Below are 19,953 nucleotides of genomic sequence, written 5' to 3'. Positions count from 1 at the left end.
ATAAATATGGAAACTTCTACAAGTGCAACCTTGTCTCCATGAAAAATGTGAAAACGCTGAACTCCATGGAATTTGTTCAACTTTCTGTTTAGCAAATGGTTAATAGCTTATGCTCTTTTGAAGTTATTGACCTGGTTTTATTGGACTTAGGTGAAGTAAAACATAATCCTAACACTCAAATATTATTATTTTAAAAGAAATATGGGTACACAGAAAACTGTAATAAAGATAAATAGTACCAGTCAATGTCATAAGTAGTTTAAATATAGTAACTCATCTAAGTCTCATGACTACCCCTTGAGATACTAAATGGATGGGGCTTGACTTTGAAACAGCACAAACCCTGATCTGTGCTCTTAGCCTACAAACTACACAGTCTCTCTATTATGCTGGTAAAATGGCAGGAGTTATGCCACTAAGGGATAGAGGAACCCAAGTAGATAGGGAGAAATCTTTTTAGAATTTCATGAGATTGTAAGCTTTGAAGAAGCTCCAACAATAGAAATGAAATGGTTAATCCTGAGGAAAATAAAAACAAAGGTGCATATATGTGAGCATGAAAACATTGTGGGAACACCACAAGAGTACTCATTTGGCTGGAATTTGAGTAATATGTTTAAAAATAATAGAATATAAATTTTGTAAGGCAGCTTGGCTCCAAGTCACTGAAGATTTAGAATTCTAGATATTAAAACTTTACTTGGTCAGCAATAGGGAATATTAATGATTTGGGGGCAGGGTTATTATGTAAACCCAGAAATTTCTGTTGCTCTATTTATGGCATGATGAAAATTAGCCAAAAAGGAAAATAAAACAGTATATTTAATTAAATTTTATTAAATAATTGATTTGTAATTTAAACAGCTAAATTGAATAAATTAACTAGGTTTTCCTTTATGTTTTTGTTCAAATATACAATTATTAATAACTAGAACCCATGGTTATTAGAAATGGAGGTTCAAAATTTTAGAAGGTAGGTTTACAGTTTACAAGGTTCTTTACCCACCTTAAAAAAACAGAAGAACAAACAAAATTGTCAGTTCTACAGAGGCTAAGAAACACTGAAGTTGATCAGTCTTTTCAGTATTCTCCATTTTAACAAAATTTAGATGATTGTTGAACAATATATGGTAAAGAGTCTCTGGTGAGATGATGGCAAATACTATCTGTTAATCCAGAATTGGAGAGAATGTTAAAAATATTTGATCCATAGATTTATATATTATAGTGAATATACTGATTGATATACGTATACCGAATATCACTGGTTTTAATCTACTTTATTTGTGCCCCAGCCTTGTTACATTTCTTACAGAGGCATGATGCATGGGAATGAGACCTTAGTCAGTGATTTCATCCTTGTGGGACTCTTTCCTGAATTTCGGCATTCCACTGTTCTCAACTCCATAATCATCTTTATCTACATCCTTGCCTTCTTGGGAAACATACTTTTGATTGTCTTGATTTGCAGTGACTCTCGGTTCCATACACCCATGTACATTCTCCTCAGTCAACTTTCCATCATTGACTTGACATTAACTTCCACCATTGTCCCAAAGATGGCCTCAAACTTTTTTACAGGGAAAAGGAGCATATCATGGATTGGCTGTGGAACACAAAGTTTCTTTTTTCTGATGTTGGGAATGTCAGAATGCCTCATCTTGACTCTCATGGCTTATGATCGTTATGTGGCTGTCTGTAACCCATTGCGTTATCCCACCATCATGAGTACCAGGATCTGTCTGCACATGATTGCTGGGTGTTGGATTGGAGGATCTTCAAGTTCATTTATTCACACAGTATATCCGATGCATTTTCCCATCTGTGGGTCAAGAGAAATCCAACACTTCTTTTGTGAGGTCCCAGTCCTCATTAAGCTCTCCTGTGAAGACACTTCAGTGTATCAGTTAGTGGTGGTAGTGACAAGCATTATACTGCTTGTTGTCCCTTTTAGTCTCATCACAACTTCCTATACTTTTATCTTCATTACTGTTTTCCATATGAATTCTGTTAAGGGCAGAAGGAAAGTTCTGGCCACCTGCTCTTCCCATCTAATAGTGGTGAGTCTTTTCTTTGGCCCAAATATATTCATCTACATGACTTTTACTTCTTCTCATAGTCCACAGCAGGACCAGGCACTTTCTGTTTTCAGCAATATCCTCACTCCCATGCTGAACCCCATAATCTACAGCCTGAGAAACAAAGAGGTGGTGGCAGCTCTCAGGAAGCTCTCTGGGAGATGTGTGATATTGTAGTAGATGAGTAGTCCTTCCATACGGGAAAATGACATGTTTATGACCAAAGGCAAAAGTATAGATTAAAGTCTGAAGACCAAGAATGTATGGTTTGATTTCAGGAAACCAAGATGATTGTGGCTCTATGTAAATGGAATTTTTCATATATAATGTTTCAGATCTCCAATGGAGATTTATATACTTTTCTTATAAATCTCATTGGGGAATTATTAAGTTAGAAAAAGTGTTATTTTTTTTAATTAATTAAAAATTACATTTAGTCTGAAATCTCTGAGGTTCTTAGAAATTTCCTACAAATAAGGACTTTGGGTCTTAAAATAAACAGCTTATCTGAATCTTCTTTGTCGCGACCCCTTGCCCGCAAGGAAGACGCAACACTCAGGAATCTTCTCTCAGCAGTTTATTCAGGTCCCTTGATATTTCTTATTCTTTCTTCTTCTCTCCTTCCCGGATGCCCTCCCAGCCTTAATAAAGCATCCCAAGCCCCAATGCAAAGCTGCCGCGTGGAGCTCTCTCACAGGGTGGTGAAAAATCATGTGCCAACTCTCTCAGATAAGGAGTTGTTTGTCACATACCACAGCGGAGCCAGCGCCATCTCGTAATGGCGACCATAGTCTGCAGAAACGGCAGAAGCGGCTCACCACAGTTCCCCCTTTCTGTTTTATTAAAACAATACAGGCGAGAGTAGAGGTCCTATCCCACTGTGCAGAAGTGGCTGCATAGTATGGCTCAGTCCTAAGGAGGGCCCTTCCCCAGATCCGAGGCCATATCAGCCGACGCCTTTTTTCGTGGGGCGGGGCGTGGACGCGTCTAACCCGCATGCAATAGGACATGCTCTCCTTGAGGTCCACGTCAAGGATCACTCAAGTGCAGTGCCTTGCCTCGCATCCTGTATCGTGACGATGGTGGACGAAGGGGGATAGCTGAGGCTGAACTGTGGCTGTTTATAATGACAAACAAGTTGACAGCACCCTGAAAGAAAGGCACGGACTTTAAAGCGATAGTAAAGCACTAGTGTGGAAACCCATCTGCGTGCAATGGCAGTAAGACCGGCAGAGTGCAAGGGCTTTCCAACACTAAGAGAATAACAAGGAAAGTCATGTCGATCCCAGTGCAATGTTATAATAACTTGGGGTGCAACGACCATGACAAAGGTTTACTGTTTAAGATGCGCAAGCCAGACTTGAGGTGAGTTGCCATTTTCTAAAGCTGCAAGAGCTTGTATGATCATAGCCTTTTCTTGTGCATGGCGAGTTTTAAGGCGACAGAGAAACCACAAACAAAGTATAACACTGAAGCAACACATTGCACCAAAAATGCCTACTCCCACCCACTCTTTGAAGAAGGAAAAAGCAGAAGATATCCAATCGGTGAATTGACCCAAAGTCACTGGTTCAACACGGGTACTATTCAAAACAGCAATCTGAGTTAGTTGAGACTGGATCATGTCTTCCGCTGCCATGGACCAATTTCCGGCCAAATATTCGCCAATGATGCGGGAGGCATTCCTGGAATCATTAAATCTGACAGAGGTTATACATAAATGTGCACGTTGATCAACACAACCCAAAAGCACCAAGTCAGCCAATTCTTCTACCTGAGCTTGAAGTAAATCTATCCTTTGGTTGGCAGCTAAAATCCCTGACAAAATATGTTGATTAATTGAATTTTGGGATTCAAGTATAGTGGAAGTTTGTTGAACAACTTGATTAATGGTGGCAGCAGTTTGTACTTGACTGGCCATGGCTACTCCAGCTGTAACTGCTGCAGCAGCAGACACTGCCACAGCTGTCACTATAGCTGCCGTAATTCCAAAATCTCTGCGGACTCTAAGTAGTTCAACAATGGGGAATTTATCTGGGTCCGCAGTGACTGGGATTGGGACAAAGGTTGGAATTTTCATAACCACTGCTACAGTCCAAGAACCATTCCAACACTCAGATAAGAGACAGGTAACACTAGAACAATCCAGCATCCCCGACGAGGTATTATTAGCCAAAAGGAGCAAGAACGGGGATTGGACGCAGACCATTGCAGGAGGCAATGTGGCATTATATAGCAAAGAGTTGAGCGAAACAGATGTGAGCCTATTACCTCGTTCACTTTTTCTAACAGTGCCAGAAACATTAGCCAGCCAGCTTTTGGCTCCCAGCAATTGAGCCAATGCAGAAATATCAGCTGAAGCCCCCTTCTCATTGGAAATCAGCCATTGAAACCAGGACCAACCTACTCCTGTAGAGGAGTTGGCACTATGGTTAAAATTATAAACATACCTCTTAAGAGAGGGGGAAAAGGAGAAACCCTTAGCAACTTGAAGTTTCTCCCAAGAATGATCCTGACAAGGCGTAAATGTTGGGGGGAAACCAAGATTAGGGGTACAGTAAGGAGAGGCCTTGAAATGAGTGGCATTGTAAGTACTATTAGAAGAAGGAGGCACTGGGATTAGTACCTTGGAGATCATAGCCAAGGTAGTTATGTTTAAAGCAGAGCTATTTACAGGGGTCCCTGAACCTGATTGCTTCCCCGAAACTACTTGGCTCAGTACAGCATTAATAATACTCCCTGAGACCTGATTGGACCGCAATGGGTCCTCCCAGTTAGTCAAATTTTTGGTCTTAAGGCTAATGCAATTAGCGTTTCCAAGGCTGAAACAAAAAACTCCTGTGAGATTAACCTGAGATCGATTAAAAATGCTTTCCACGTCCCCTCTAGGAGAGGCACAGGGAGCAGACATCTCACATGAGGTAGAGAAAAGAGTGGGGAGGACACTAGAACTACCATGAACCGGCATCGGCATTGGCCAAGCCCGTGCCACTGCCCACCACTGCATTGGTGTTGTCTGTGCCATCGGCACCAGCACCAGAACCAGAGCACGTAGCAGAGTGAAGATCCTCATCACAGGGTTGCTGTGGTATCTCTTGTTGCTGGTCGGTTGATGTCAAGACTCTTCTTGTCAGGCGTTCAGGGACCCACAACGGCTCCGTGCGATCCTGGGGAAAAACACATACAGATCCTCGTGCCCATGTCAGCACGGGGTCGGGGCCGTTCCATTGGCCTGTAAGAACATCCTTCCACTTAACATAACCAATCACAGAGGGCTGAGGGGACACATGTCTATCAGCCACAGAGCGACCATGAATATCCAAATTTAAAAAATTAATGGTAAAGAGAGCTAAGGACAGGCGTTCTTTAGGAGTGTGTTCAGCTCCTATTCCCCCTTTTTGTTTTTGTAAAGTTTCCTTTAAGGTGCGATGAGCACGCTCAACAATGCCTTGTCCTTGAGGATTGTAAGGCAGACCATGAGTAAGTTGCACTCCCATGGTAGAACAAAAGGATGTAAATTGTCTGCCAGTATAAGCAGGTCCATTATCAGTCTTAAGGGATGCAGGAGCACCCCATGCTGCCCATGCTTCTAGGCAATGAGTGATAACATTACGTGCCTTCTCTCCCGGCAAAACAGAGGCATGAATAACTCCAGAGCACGTATCAACAGAAACATGTACATACTTGAGGTTACCAAAGTCAGGTATGTGCGTCACATCCATTTGCCAGACAACCAATGGTTTTAATCCCCGTGGGTTCACTCCATAAGTAGGGGGATGAAGAAATGTGACACAATGGGGACATTGTAGTACTATCTGACGAGCATCCGCTCTTGAAATGGAAAAACACCTGCGCAGCGTTAAAGCATTAACATGGAAATTTTGGTGAAATAATTTAGCCCCCTCTAAGGAGGAAGCCAAGCATATCAACTGGCCTCTAGTGGCTGAGTCCGCACAGGCATTACCCTGTGATAACGGACCAGGAAGAGAAGTATGAGCCCGTATGTGCATTGGATAAAAAGGAGCAGTGCGGCTACAAATAAGTTGTTGAAGATGATTAAAGTAAGCAGATACATTATGGGCATTACTAATAGCTCCCACGGCCTCCAGGACTTTGAGTGCTTGTACCACATAAATGGAGTCCGAGATAAGATTAAAAGGAAAAGAACACTGTTTAAAAACCTCAATAACAATTTGCAGTTCAACCCATTGTGGATTACCAGGAGCAAATTGATGCTGAACAGGGGGAGAATCATTAATTACATAAGCTCCCATTCCAGACTTGGAACCATCAGTGAAAATATTAACAGCCCCCGGAATTGGATTGGGTGAAGTTACTTTAGGGAAAATGATGGGATGTTCTTTAACAAAATGGAGTAATGGATGGGAAGGGTAATGATTATCAATATCCCCTTGAAACGAGCAACATAGAATAGCCCAGTTGTCTAGAGTAGCACACAAAACATTAAGTTGAGCCTTAGTATAGGGTATAATAAGAGAAGAAGGTGATTGTCCGAAAAATTGAATGCTTTGGTGAATCCCTTTAAGTGCTAACGCTGCAACAGCATCAGGATAGTATTCTAAAGATTTTCCTGGGGATATATGTGGATGGATCCATAGTAAAGGCCCATCTTGCCACAGTACTCCAGTAGGCTGCCGCATAGTGGCAAGCACACATAACTGGAAAGATTTATCACTTTGGAGCCTGCATAGAGTAGCATGTTGTATAGCTTCTTCTACTGTTATAAGGGCCGCTCTAGCCTCTTTGGTGAGGCTACGAGGAGAAGCAAGATCTGGATCACCCTTAAGGGTAGCATACAAAGGCTGGAGCACACCATTAGGAATATGTAAATATCCCCTTATCCAATTAATATCTCCCAACAGTTTTTGAAAATCATTCAGAGTTTGGAGATCTTGAGTTCTTATGGTGATTTTTTGTGGTTTCAGTTTATCATACCCAATTATTGCTCCCAAATACTCAATAGAATTTCCCGTTTGAACTTTTTCAGGTGCAATATGTAGCCCATATTGAGCTAACAGCTTTACTAAGTCTTTATAGGCCTCATTAACTATCTGCTCTAACTTAGCGGCCAATAACACATCATCCATATAATGAATAATCTTGATGGAGGAATACTTATGTCTGAGAGGTGCAAGTGCCTTTCCCACATACATCTGGCACATCGTGGGACTATTAGCCATTCCCTGTGGCAACACTACCCACTCAAACCTAAGATTTGGCTCCTCGTGGTTACACGAGGGAAGGGTGAAAGCAAAACATTGTGAGTCTTTAGGATGCAAAGGAATAGAAAAGAAACAGTCTTTAATGTCAATAGCAATAATATGCCAGCCCTGAGGAATAGAGGAGAGCAGAGGTAGCCCTCTTTGAATGGGCCCCATAAGTTGCATTTGAGCATTAACTGCTCGTAAATCATGTAGTAGGCGCCACTTTCCTGATTTTTTCCTAATAACAAATATGGGAGTATTCCATGGAGAAGTAGAAGGTTGGATGTGACCCAAGTTTAGTTGTTCTTTGATTAAATTATGGGCCGCTGCCAATTTAACCGAGGGAAGAGGCCACTGAGGCACCCAAACAGGCTCCTCGGTGAGCCATGTTATGGGTATTTGAGCCCCAGTGGCCCCTAGGAAAAACCCAAACCAAATCTGTTAAGCTTTTGATGACCTTGCACAGGATGCCTACACCCCTGTAGGTGTTTTCCTAGTCCTAGACCTGGCCTATACCCCATATTTTGCATAATCTGTTGAGACACCGGAGAATAGTCATTACTAAGAGTAAACCCCATGTCTTTCATCAGATCACGACCCCATAAAGAGATAGGTAAATCAAGTACATAAGGCTGAAAGGTGCCATTGTGTCCTTCTGGGTCCTTCCAAGATAGATGTCTACAGCTGATTTGAGGGGCTTGGGCATATCCCAAACCTCTTAGTGATTGATCTGAGAGCTGCACCGGCCACCCCTTTGACCAGTCCTTTTGTGCTATTATACTACGATCTGCTCCAGTATCTAGCAACCCCAAAATTGATTTGCCTTCTATGGTTAAGTTTAAAGTAGGATGGTCATTCATATCTAAGGACAAATAAACAGAATTCCCTCCAGTGACTCCAATCTCATCACTTGTCCTTGAAAAGGAATCAGTAGGAAAGCGGGAATGCAGACTGGGTAGAATTAGCAATTGGGCAATCCGGTCTCCTGGGGAAATAGACACAATACCCCTTGGAGCTTCCACCATAACCTTTACTGATCCTACAGTATCAGGACTAATGACTCCAGGAAAGACATGAAGACCTTGTAATATAGAGGATGCACGTCCAATTAGCAAACCTACAGTGCCAGGTGGTAAAGGCCCTTTGAATTCAGTTTCCACCAATTGGACTCCCATCTTAGGTGTTAGTACGAGTCTGGAGGTGGAACAGAGGTCCAATCCCGCGGCACCTGTAGTGGCTCTCCGTGTCTCATGGGATGGTGTAGAGATGGCCATGTCTCGGGTTTGGGTGTGACATTCTCCATTGCCCCATATATTTGTGGGCCCTGGGGTCGGGGGCCCCTTCGGCCGTTTTTTGGCCCAGCTGAAACAGGCTGTCCATAGATGTCCCTCACTGATCTACACTCTTTTGCCCAATGCTTTCCCTTTTTACATTTTGGACACAGCCCCGGTTGACGAAGGCCATTGGAAGGGCCACCGCGAGGGGGTCCAGTAAAATTATCTTTTTTAGGACATTCACGTCTGAAATGACCAGGTTGACCACAATGGAAGCATGTTCCGGCACCAGGACTGCCCCCTTTTGCCATCCGAAGGACAGCAGCTGCAAGACCTGCATTAGTTAAAGGTCCTCCAATCTCTCTACACACTTTCATCCATGCTTCTATGCCCTTATTTTTATAAGGAGTGATTGCTGCTTTACATTCCTTGGTGCACTGCTCAAAGACCAATTGCTTGATAAGGGGCATGGCTCTATCAGGATCCCCAAAAATCTTTCCAGCGGCATCCACCATCCTTGCTACAAAATCTGAAAAGGGTTCTGTAGGGCCTTGTAGAATCTTGGTCAAATTACCAGACACCTCTCCTCTATTTGGAAGCGACTTCCATGCCCGAATGCAAATGTTGTTAATTTGATCATATGCCTCAAGAGGAAATCCTGTCTGTTGATTTGCAAATCTACCCTGCCCTAAGAGCATATCCTTGTCCCAATGGGGATGTCCCGCCGCATGGTTTTGGGCGGCCTGCTCTATTGCGCCCTCTAGCACGAATGCTCTCCAGTCCAGATATTTACCCGGGGAAACGCAAGCCCGAACAAGGCTAGCCCAATCAGAAGGAGTCATACAGTATCTAGATAGATTCTCCACCTGAGTCAGTGTGAAGGCGGCATCCACCCCATAAGTGCGCACAGACTCCGCCAGGGTCTTTACAATTTTAAAATCTAAGGGTTCATGGACTCTTCCCCTGTTGTCATCCTGAAAAACTGGATAAGCAAGACCCATCTCAGCGTGAACAGCCCTCCATGTTTGGGCATGGAAAGCTCTCCCCGTAGTGCCCCCACCACACGGCGGTGGATCCGGGGAATCGTTCTTCCTGAGCCCTTGTTTCTTTTTGTTCCCTTCTCCTATAGCTAAACTCCCTAGCTGACAAGACAGCCTCCCGAGCTCTTCCTCCTCATCCTCCTCCTCCTCTGACCCACTTTCGCATGGGGGTGTACGCAGCGTACTGAGATCTGGGTACAACCGTCTCCTCCCCCGTGTCATGCTCCGCACACTCCCCTCCCCCCGAGTCACTTCGCTTTCTGCCGTCTCCGACTTTTCCTCATGTAATCGCTCTAAAACCTCCTGTCCTTTAGCAAGTGCTTCCTGGCATCTGCCATCCGTAAGGCAACCACGGACCATTTTCCAAAGGGGTATCACCCCACCCTCTAATATGCCCTGCTCAGATGCAAAGTCAAGATCTTTGCCTAATTTATCCCAACTAGGCACAGTAAGGCTGCCCGAAAATGCAAACCACGGTGCAGCGATATCTACCTTCTGTAAAAATCTCTGTAAAGTACTATGCTTCACTTCCAGTCCCTTGGAACGTAACAGGCCATCTAGGGCCAGAAGAAGCGGACTTGAAGATGCGGCACCCATGACACAACGACAAAAAAAATACAGACAGCAGAAACACACTGACACAGCGGAAAAAACACAGAAAACAAAAGCGAAAGTAGAAGCAAAAGTACACGGTGCAGCTGCAATAAAATGCAAGGCTTCCTCTTTCATTACAGAGGAACTGCCCCGCTTTAGTCGCGGATCCCACTTACTAGGGACTAACCCCGCTTTGATCGCGGATCCCACTTACCTGGGACTAACCCCGCTTTGATCGCGGATCCCACTTACCTGGGACTAACCGGTGCACCACCCCTGACTACTGAGAGTTCTGGCTCCCGGGTTTCGGCACCACTTGTCGCGACCCCTTGCCCGCAAGGAAGACGCAACACTCAGGAATCTTCTCTCAGCAGTTTATTCAGGTCCCTTGATATTTCTTATTCTTTCTTCTTCTCTCCTTCCCGGATGCCCTCCCAGCCTTAATAAAGCATCCCAAGCCCCAATGCAAAGCTGCCGCGTGGAGCTCTCTCACAGGGTGGTGAAAAATCATGTGCCAACTCTCTCAGATAAGGAGTTGTTTGTCACATACCACAGCGGAGCCAGCGCCATCTCGTAATGGCGACCATAGTCTGCAGAAATGGCAGAAGCGGCTCACCACACTTCTTGGTACTTAGGATAGGAAGACTATTAAAATCAGAGTTAAGTATTAAAATGACATATTGCTAGGTGAATTCCAAGGTCAAATATTAACTTACATCTTTTGTAATGCAATATGTTAAGGAAAATGGCTTGTTAAACTACCAGAGTATAAGGTATAATTATTTGTATATGTTAGATATCATAACTTCATGCTCTTCAGTACCAACATTATTTTTTACATGTTTACCACCTATAATTAATTATTATAAACTCCACAACTAAAAATTCAAATCCTATTTTTTAAACATTTTTTTTAATTATAGGAGGACACAATACCTTTATTTTATTTTTATGTGGTACTGAGGATTGAACCCAGTGCCTCATGCATGCTAGGTGAGATTTCTACCACTTAGCCACAACCCAACCCCACAAATCCCATTTTCTCAACTTTTTTATCTTAAAAATGAAGAATATTACATACATCACTAGTATACTGAACAACTGGGATTCACTGTGTTCTATCAGAAAACCCTATGATCCTTCCCTTATCACCTCTCTCCTACATTATTCTCCCTTGTCCCCCTATGCCCTGGGTGAATTCTTAGAAACTCTTTGCAGCTGGTTTGTTCCTATTCATGTTTAACTACAATAGGAGTCTCAATTACATAGCCTTAATAAATTGTCTTCCCTCACATATTTCCATGAAGTACAACTCACTCCAGGTATATTTAGTTATTAAACCAGTAGGACTCATAGAGTATAGAAATAAAATATCCTTATTCTTCCTTCTTTCTATAGGATACCCACTCTCATAGCTAAGGAGAACCCTCTTATCCAGTCTAATACCAGACTGACCATTTTCATCTTATGAGGGATTGTTGCTTAGCCCATTTGACTTGGTGGATCTGACAGAACCTAGGTCATAAAGGATACCTCCAGATGTTGTGTTAATTAGTGCTCCGTAGTAAGTGTTCCATTTTTTACTAGGGACATGCCTGTGATTCTTTTTAAAATTAAATTTGTTTATAACTGATACATAAATATACATATTAATGGAGTGACATGACTTTTTGTTACATGTATAACATGTAATGTTCAAATTGAGGATAAATGTATCTATCTCTTCAGACATTTATAATTTCTTTAGGGTGAAACATTCAAAACATTTTCTTCTATCTTTTGGAAATATATGTTATAAAATTGTATATTTACTTTTTAATTGTGCACAAGAGCTTTTTACTCCTAACTATAAATTGTTAACCATTTAGCAGCTTCTTCTCATTCCTTCCTCTTCTCTCCTCTTGCTCTGGTAACAACAACTACACCCTCAATTTTCATGAGATCAACAATTTTACATTCCACTTATGAGTGAGACCATGTGGTACTTGTATTTCTGTGTCCATCTTATTTAATATAATATAATATAATGATTTCCAATTCCAGCAAATTGCCACAAATTACAGGACTTTGTGGGGACAGGTGCATGCAGTACTGCATATGTGGCCTACATAAAGGGCTGAGTAGCAGGCCATTCCCCTCATGCTAGGTGCATGAGTGGCAGACCACTTACCCTGTAGGCACAGCCATGGGCATGAGGCCATGTGTTGCAGTCCCTGTACTTGCTCCACATCCCACTCCTTGATTGGTCACTGCAAGTACGGTTGGCAAGAAATTGTATTATGGCTCTCTATAATCTGCCTAGCTACTGCCTGAGCATATATACATGATAACAGCACAATAAAATCAGACCTGATTGCAGCCACACTCTCCTCTATCCTGTTCCATGGACCTCCTTGCAGGATGAGACAGTCCATGCAACTGGCACCCGAACAGGGTCCTGAGGTAAGCCTATAAGACAGGGTGTGGCCCCTCACAGAGTGGTGAGGAAGGGGAAATGGGGAACCTACAGAATTCCACCAAAGACTCACATCTGCAAGTGCTGTGTGTACTCTCTTAGATACTAGAGTTTTAACCCTGAATAAGAGAGAAGCCCAGAAGTTCTGGAATGTTGTGATAAACATTAACCCATGGATCAGTGCCACTGATGTTTTTGATCCTAGGATAATGGGACAAAATAATGGCAAATGTGTGGCAAGCTGAAGTGAGACAGGGGTATACTTCACCACGACATTTTTTTCCTATTGTGACAGCCATTCAGCAAAATTTAGGGGGTCCTACAACAGATACTTGTCATATAATGATGGCCCTGAGGAAAGATAATGCTGTGAGAGACAGACAAGGGGAAAGAAGTGAGGGCAAAAATCTACTACAAAGCAAGCAACCGCAGCAGGCACAGAAAAATGGGAGCAAGAATCTACTTCAAAGCAATCAACCACAACATGTGCAGGAGGGAGAGAGGCAGGAAACGGTACCACTAGCCTTCATGGTACAGTAAGAGGTGACCACAAATGGTGCAAGTGCACCTTCTACTGACAGGCAAAGATTATATCCTTCCCTAAGTCAATGGCAACTGCCTCCTTATGAGGCAATGCCAAAGCCACCAAGGAACTATGACAGCTTAGAAATGGCCAGGCCACCAGACAGGCCCAAGCCATGGTCTCCCAGAAACCCATTCCAGGCCAGAGATCCTTTTGAAGATCTATTTCAGATAAGAGATGAAAAATGGGGTAAAGAAATACAAGCCTTCCCAGTCAACACAGCCCCCACACCACAGTGCCCTGCCACTTGGTATCCACAGCATTGGGTATCCTGAAGGAGTTAAAGAAGACAGTAAAAGAGGATGGGCCCTGGGGGCCACTTGCAGAGCAAATGCTCAAATCACTCAGTCTGGAACTTAATTGCCCTCAAGACTGGAAAGACCTAACCAGTGCCGCTCTTGAGCCCATGACATTTTGAAGTGGAAGGCATTTTTCTATGATGAATATGAACAGAAGGGGGATCATAACCACATAACAAATGTTAACCTCCCAGCTGAATGCTTGCAGGGAGAGGGAACCTACAGTTTCCCTGTGGTCCAGCCTACAGGCCCACCAAATTATTTTTTATCAGGTGTGGCTCTGTGCTTTGAGAGCCTGGAGGAAGTTATCAGCTGGGGGAGGTACAGTTTTTATACAGCACTTAAGGCAGAAAGCCACTGAAGACTTACCACAGTTTATTGACAGATAAACAAGGCAGTAGAAGGAAAAGTGTCTCATGAATGATCTAGGGCTGCCTTAGCCAAGGGATTGATCTGGGATGGACTAAATAAGGAACATAGACCAGCAGTGGTGCCAGTATAAAATGGCACACAGCATGACTGGATTTTGGCCATTTAGGATATAGGGACACAAGAACCTCAAGTCTCTCTGCTGGCCTCAGCCATGGCAATTGCATAATTGCACCCTTTCTTCCCATTGACCCTTTACAACCTGCTGGAGTGAATATCCAAGAGTTAAAATCTAATGCTTTATGGCAAATAGATGTCACTCATTATGCACCTTTTGAAAATTTAAAATATATTCATATAATCATTGATATCTGTTCAGGCTGTGTAATGGCCACAGCCTCCACAGCAGAAACCACAAAAAGGCCATCTCCCATCTACTTAAATGTTTTGCAATTTAAAGAAAAAAAATTAAAATAAATTAGAGTTTGTTCAAGGCATTGCAATGGGACTTGGTATAGTTTTCCCCTCTGTTTTGTAGCTTGGTCTTTAATTCCTTGTGTGTTCTTTCTATGATGCCTTCAGTCTAAGGGTTATAGAGGATCCCAGTTAAGTGCCGTATATGCCAATCATTGCAAACTGCTTGAAATATCTTGCTAAAATAGGCTGGCCCATTGTCAGTTTTAGTAGACATGGGAACATACATAATTTCAAAACAGTTTAATAAATGTCAAATGGCCATTTTTGTGGTTTTTCTTATAGAGGCTGTGGCCATTACACAGGCTGAATAGATATTATGATTACAGGAATATATTTTAAATTTCCAAAGGTGTATAGTGTGTGACATCCATTTGCCATAAAGCATTAGATTTTAACTCTCAGGGATTTACTCCAGCAGGTTGTAAAGAGCCAATGGGGAGAAAAGGTGCACATTTTTGCAGTCTCTGACTAGCTGTTTGCAAGCCTCCTTAGTTCTGTTTTTATGTAACTGCTATGGCTGAGGCCAGCAGAGAAGCTTGAGCTGCTTGTGTCCTATATCCTGGGTGGCCAAAATCCAGTCATCCAGAGTGCCATTTTGTACTGGTGCCACTGCTGTTCTATGTTCCTTATTTAGTCCTTCGCATATGAATCCCTTGACTAGGACTGCCCTAACTCCTTCATGAGACACCTTTCCTTCTACCACCTTGTTTACTCTGTCAATAAACTGCAGTAAGTCTTCAGTGGCTTTCTGCCTTATCAGTGGCTTTTTGCCTTAAGCCCTGTATAAAAACTGTACTCCCCACCCCCAGCTGGTAACTTCTTCCAGGCTCTCAGAGCACAGAGCCACACCTGATAAAAATAATTTGGTGAGCCTGTGGCTTGTACCACAGGGAAACTGTAGATTCCCTCTCCCTGCAAGCATTCAGCTGGGAGGTTAATATTTGTGGTGTGGTTACAATCCCCCTGCTGTTCACATTCATTATAGAAGAATGTCTTCCATTTAAAAATGTCACAGGCTCAAGAGTGGCTCTGGCTAGGTCTTTCCAGTCTTGAGGGCAATTAAGTTCAAGACTGAGTGATTTGAACATTTGTGGCCTTCTTTAACTACTTCAGGGTACCCAATGCTGTGGGTACCAAGTGGCAGGGCACTGTGGTGTGGGGGCCATGTTGACTGGGAAGGCTTGTATTTCTCTACCCTATTTTCATCTCTTACTTTAAATAGATCTTCAAAAGGATCTCTGGCCTTGAATAGGTTTCTGGGAGATCATGGCTTGGGCCTGTCTGGTGGCCTGGCCATTTCTAAGCTGTCATAGTTCCTTGGTGGCTTTGGCATTGCCTCATAAGGAGGCAGTTGCCATTGACTTAGGGAAGGATACAGTTTTTGCCTGTCAGTAGAAGGTGCACTTGCGCCATTTGTGTTCACTTCTTCCTGCACCATGAAGGCCAGTGGTACCGTTTCCTGCCTCTCTGCCTCCTGCACCTGGTTGCTTGCTTTGAAGTAGATTTTGCCCCCACTTCTGTCTGCTTCTTTGTCTCTCACAGCCTCATCTCTCAGGGCCATCATTATATGACAAGAGTCTGTTGTAGGGACCCCTAAATTTAGTTGAATGGCTGTCACAATAGGAAAAAAAAATGTCATGGTGAAGTATACCCCTGTCTCACTTCAGCTTGTTGCCCATTTGCCATTATCTTGTCCATATCCTAGGATCAGAAACACCAGCAGCACTGATCCATGGGTTAGTGTTTATTACAACATCCCAGAACTTCTGGGATTCTCTCTTTTTCAGGGTTAAGAGAGTGCACAGCACTTGCAGCTGTGAGTCTTTGGTGGAACTCTGTAGGCTCCCCATTTTCCCTTCCTCACCACTCTGTTAGGGGCCACATCCTATTATATAGGCTTACCTCAGGTCCCTTTTCAGGCCCAGCAAGGAGGTCCATGGAACAGGATAGAGGAGAGTGAGGCTGCAGAGTCACTATTCAAGACCTTCAGAGACCAAGCAGCAATCAGGTCTGATTTTATTGCACTGTTATCATGTACATATGCTCAGGCAGTAGCTAGGTAGATTATAGACAGCCACCAATATGATTTCTTGCCAACTGTCCTTGCAGCAACCAATCAAGGAGTGGAACATGGAGCAAGTGCAGGGACTGCAACATGTGGCCTTACACCCAGGGCTGTGCCTATGGGGTAAGTGGTCTGCCGTTTATGCACCTAGCATGAGGGGAGTGGCCTGCCACTCAGATGCCCTTTATGTATGTTATGTTTGCAGTACTCTATGCATTTGTCCCCACCATTTGCATTCTTACCAATAGTATGAAGAGTTCCCTTTTCCTCATACTCTCGCCAGCACTTGTTATATATTGTGTTTTTTATTTGGTTTTGATATTCATTTTACTTATTAGTGATGGAACTCTTTCTTAAAAGGAGAATAATTTTGTGCAATTGATGGCAGAGCTTTACTCCAGAATCCTATGGGCAATAATTGGTGTACATCTTTCTACTACTAACACCTTCAATATCTAGACTTTTTGATCACATGGCCTAAGTTACAGGACTACTTTGTTTATTACCTGTAGCTGTTATGGTGGACTTCTTTTTCTCCTTGGATCACTCTAAGCAACAATCTTACACATCAGCCTGTCTATGAACTAGATCAATATTTGTAGGCATATATTTTTTGCTTCATTCCATTTGGGTAGTTCATATGTCTTTAGAAATTTGTTAATGTCTTTGAGATTTTCTATTTTATTGGAGTATAAATTTACAAACTAGTTCTCATTATATTCTGTTTTTCCATAGTGTCTGTTGTAATATTTTCTTTTTCATTATGAATTTTAGTAATTTGAGTTTTCTCTCTCTTCCTCTTCATGAATGTAGCTAAAGGTTTATGATGAAAATGCCTAACATACAGAATAAGAATAGAATTTTAAAGGCTGTGAGAGAAAAAAATTCAAATTACGTATGGGGGAAGCTAATTCAGATTTCATCTGATTTCTCAACCCAGATCCTTAATACCAGAAACATCATATATCAAACTCTAAAAGAAATGGATGCCAAATGAGATTTTATGTCCCACAAAACTACACTTCAGATTTGAAGATTAAATAATAAACTTCCATGATAATCAAATTTAAAAAAATTCACAACTAGAAAATCCACACTACAGAACATTCTCAGCAAAATATTCCATAAGGAAGAAATAAAGAAAACCAATAATAACAACCAGCAAAGGGAGAAGCTACAATAAAGGAACAGCCAATCAAAGGAGAAATGAAGTCAAATTAAAAACCAAAAATAAAACAAAATGACTGGGAATATGAATCATATATCTCAATAATAACCCTGAATGTTAATAGCCTAAACTCATCAATCAAAAGACAATATACTGGCAAAATGAATTTTAAAGAAGACCCAACAATATGCTGTTTTCAAGAGACTCACCCCCTAGTAAAAGATATTCACAGACTGAAGGTGAAATGTTGGGGAAAAACATATCATTCACATGGTCTTTGTAAGCAAGTGGGGGTTTCCATTCTCATATCAAATAAAGTGGACTTCAAGCCAAAGTTAGTCAGAAGGATAAAGAAGGACATTTCATACTGCTTAAGGAAACTATCAACAAGACATAATAATCATAAATTTTTTTGCCCCTCAAATGGAGCATCTATGTACATCAAACAAACGTTTCTCATCTTCAACAATCAAATAGGCCACAACATAATAATACAGGGTGGCTAAAATACATTTCTCTCACCACTGGATATTTGGATAGATCTTCCAAATAAAAACTATGCAAAAAAAAAAAACACTGTGGAGTTCAATAATACAATCAATAATTTAGACTTAATGGCCATCTATAGAGTATTTTATCCATCATTGAGTGAATACACTTTTTTCCCTGCAACACATGGATGCTTCTCTAAAATAGACCATATGTTATGCCACAAAACACCTCTTAGCAAATACAAAAAATTAGAAATACTACCCTGAATTCTATCAGATCATAACATAAAGAAACTAGAAATCAATGATAAGATAAAAAATATAAAAGCTACTCCAACACCTGGAGACTAAATAACATGCTACTGAATGACAATTGGATAGCAGAAGAAATCAGGGATGAAATAAAACAGTACTTATAGGTAAATAAGAACACCATACAATATGTCAAAATCTCTGGGATATTCTGAAGGCAATGCTAAGAGAAAAGTTCATTGCATTGAGCTCATTCTTTAAAAGAATAAAATGTCAACAAATAAATGACCTAACATTACATCGCAAAGCCCTAGAAAAAGAAGAACAAATCAACACCCAAAGCAGTAAAAGATGGGAAATAATTAAAATCAGACCTGAAATCAATAAAATTGAAATGAAACAATAGAAAAATTGTCAAAGTAAAAAGTGAGTTTTCCTCATCTTTTTAAAAACGTTTTTTTAGGTGTTAATGAACATTTACTTATTTATTTGTTTATATGTGGTGCTTAGAATAGAACCCAGTGTGTCACCCATGCTAGGCAAGTTCTCTACCACTGAGCCAAAACCCCAGCACTCTCTATATCTTTTTGAGACTACTATTTTTTTTCACTGTGTGCTTATTGTGAGTATGACATAAACCATTACAGTCTGTTTCAAGGAGGTGACAACACAGCATTAATCACGTGCAAATCTATGTTTCTTTTCCCTCATATTTTATGTCACCAAATTTAAATGGCTTGGATCATTTGTAGTGTGTTCTCTGATCACAATGGAACCAAATGCTGTACAAGACCATTATCATAGAATATCTTCAAACACTTTGAAAACCACTAAATATTGCCATGGATGAAAACTCAGGCAAATAAAAATATTCTTTGCTTAGAATAAACTGATTAAATTATTAAAATCTCTTATTAAACTGATCCCATATTGTTATATAATGACTTAATTTATTTTTATAGCTTTTCCTTTAAGTCCTCATCTGATAAGTATACATGTTCCTAATTACTTTTAGTTTCTGTTTCAAAAGAATTATCTTTTACCAAACTTTCACATATGAAGTGAAATGTATTTCAGGTAGCATATCCATGTGTCTTCTTTTGTTATCTATCTATCTATCTATCATCTATCTATCTATCTATCTATCTATCTATCTATCTATCTCTTTCTCTTTTTCTTCCGTCATCCTATGTCTTTTTACTGGAAAATTTATTTATATTCCAGGTTATTATTAATAAGTGTAAAAACTTACTCTTATCATTTTGCTAATAGTTTTCTGATTTTCTCTATATTCTTTGTGCTTGTCTTTCTCTGTTATTATCACTGTAGTTTAGAAGTTTTCTGTAGTGATCACATTTGGTACTTTTCTTTTTCTCATTATGTTATCTGTTGTACCAGTAAGTTTTTAAATTTTATGTGTTTTAAAATATTTTTATTAACATGTATTAATGGAGTATAGTATGGATGTTTTCATACGTAGATACACATACCCTGATCAAATTCCTTTATCCACACCCAACTCCTCAACCTCTGGCAGTTTTACTTCCACATTCAGGTTGATGTTTTCCTTTTAACATCTACAT

The 19,953-nt window shown here is 41.2% G+C and overlaps 1 protein-coding gene across 1 annotated transcript; it reads left to right on the top strand.

The window, feature by feature from the left end:
• Window positions 1–1,319: 1,319 nt before the first annotated feature.
• On the top strand, window positions 1,320–2,255 carry LOC114097199 (olfactory receptor 2T27-like). Its single transcript, XM_027941044.2, has one exon. It carries the CDS (start codon window positions 1,320–1,322, stop codon window positions 2,253–2,255), a length of 936 nt encoding a protein of 311 aa, XP_027796845.2.
• The last annotated feature ends 17,698 nt before the right edge of the window (window positions 2,256–19,953 follow it).

This window comes from Marmota flaviventris, chromosome 5 (genome assembly GCF_047511675.1).
Source record: "Marmota flaviventris isolate mMarFla1 chromosome 5, mMarFla1.hap1, whole genome shotgun sequence".
NCBI lineage: Eukaryota > Metazoa > Chordata > Mammalia > Rodentia > Sciuridae > Marmota > Marmota flaviventris.
Note: the sequence above shows the minus strand (reverse complement) of the source record. Positions and strands in the feature narration are given on the sequence as shown.

What these genes read in the sequence shown, in the direction of transcription:
- LOC114097199 (XM_027941044.2), top strand. Translation starts at nt 1,320, where the DNA reads ATGATGCATGGGAATGAGACCTTAGTCAGTGATTTCATCCTTGTGGGA.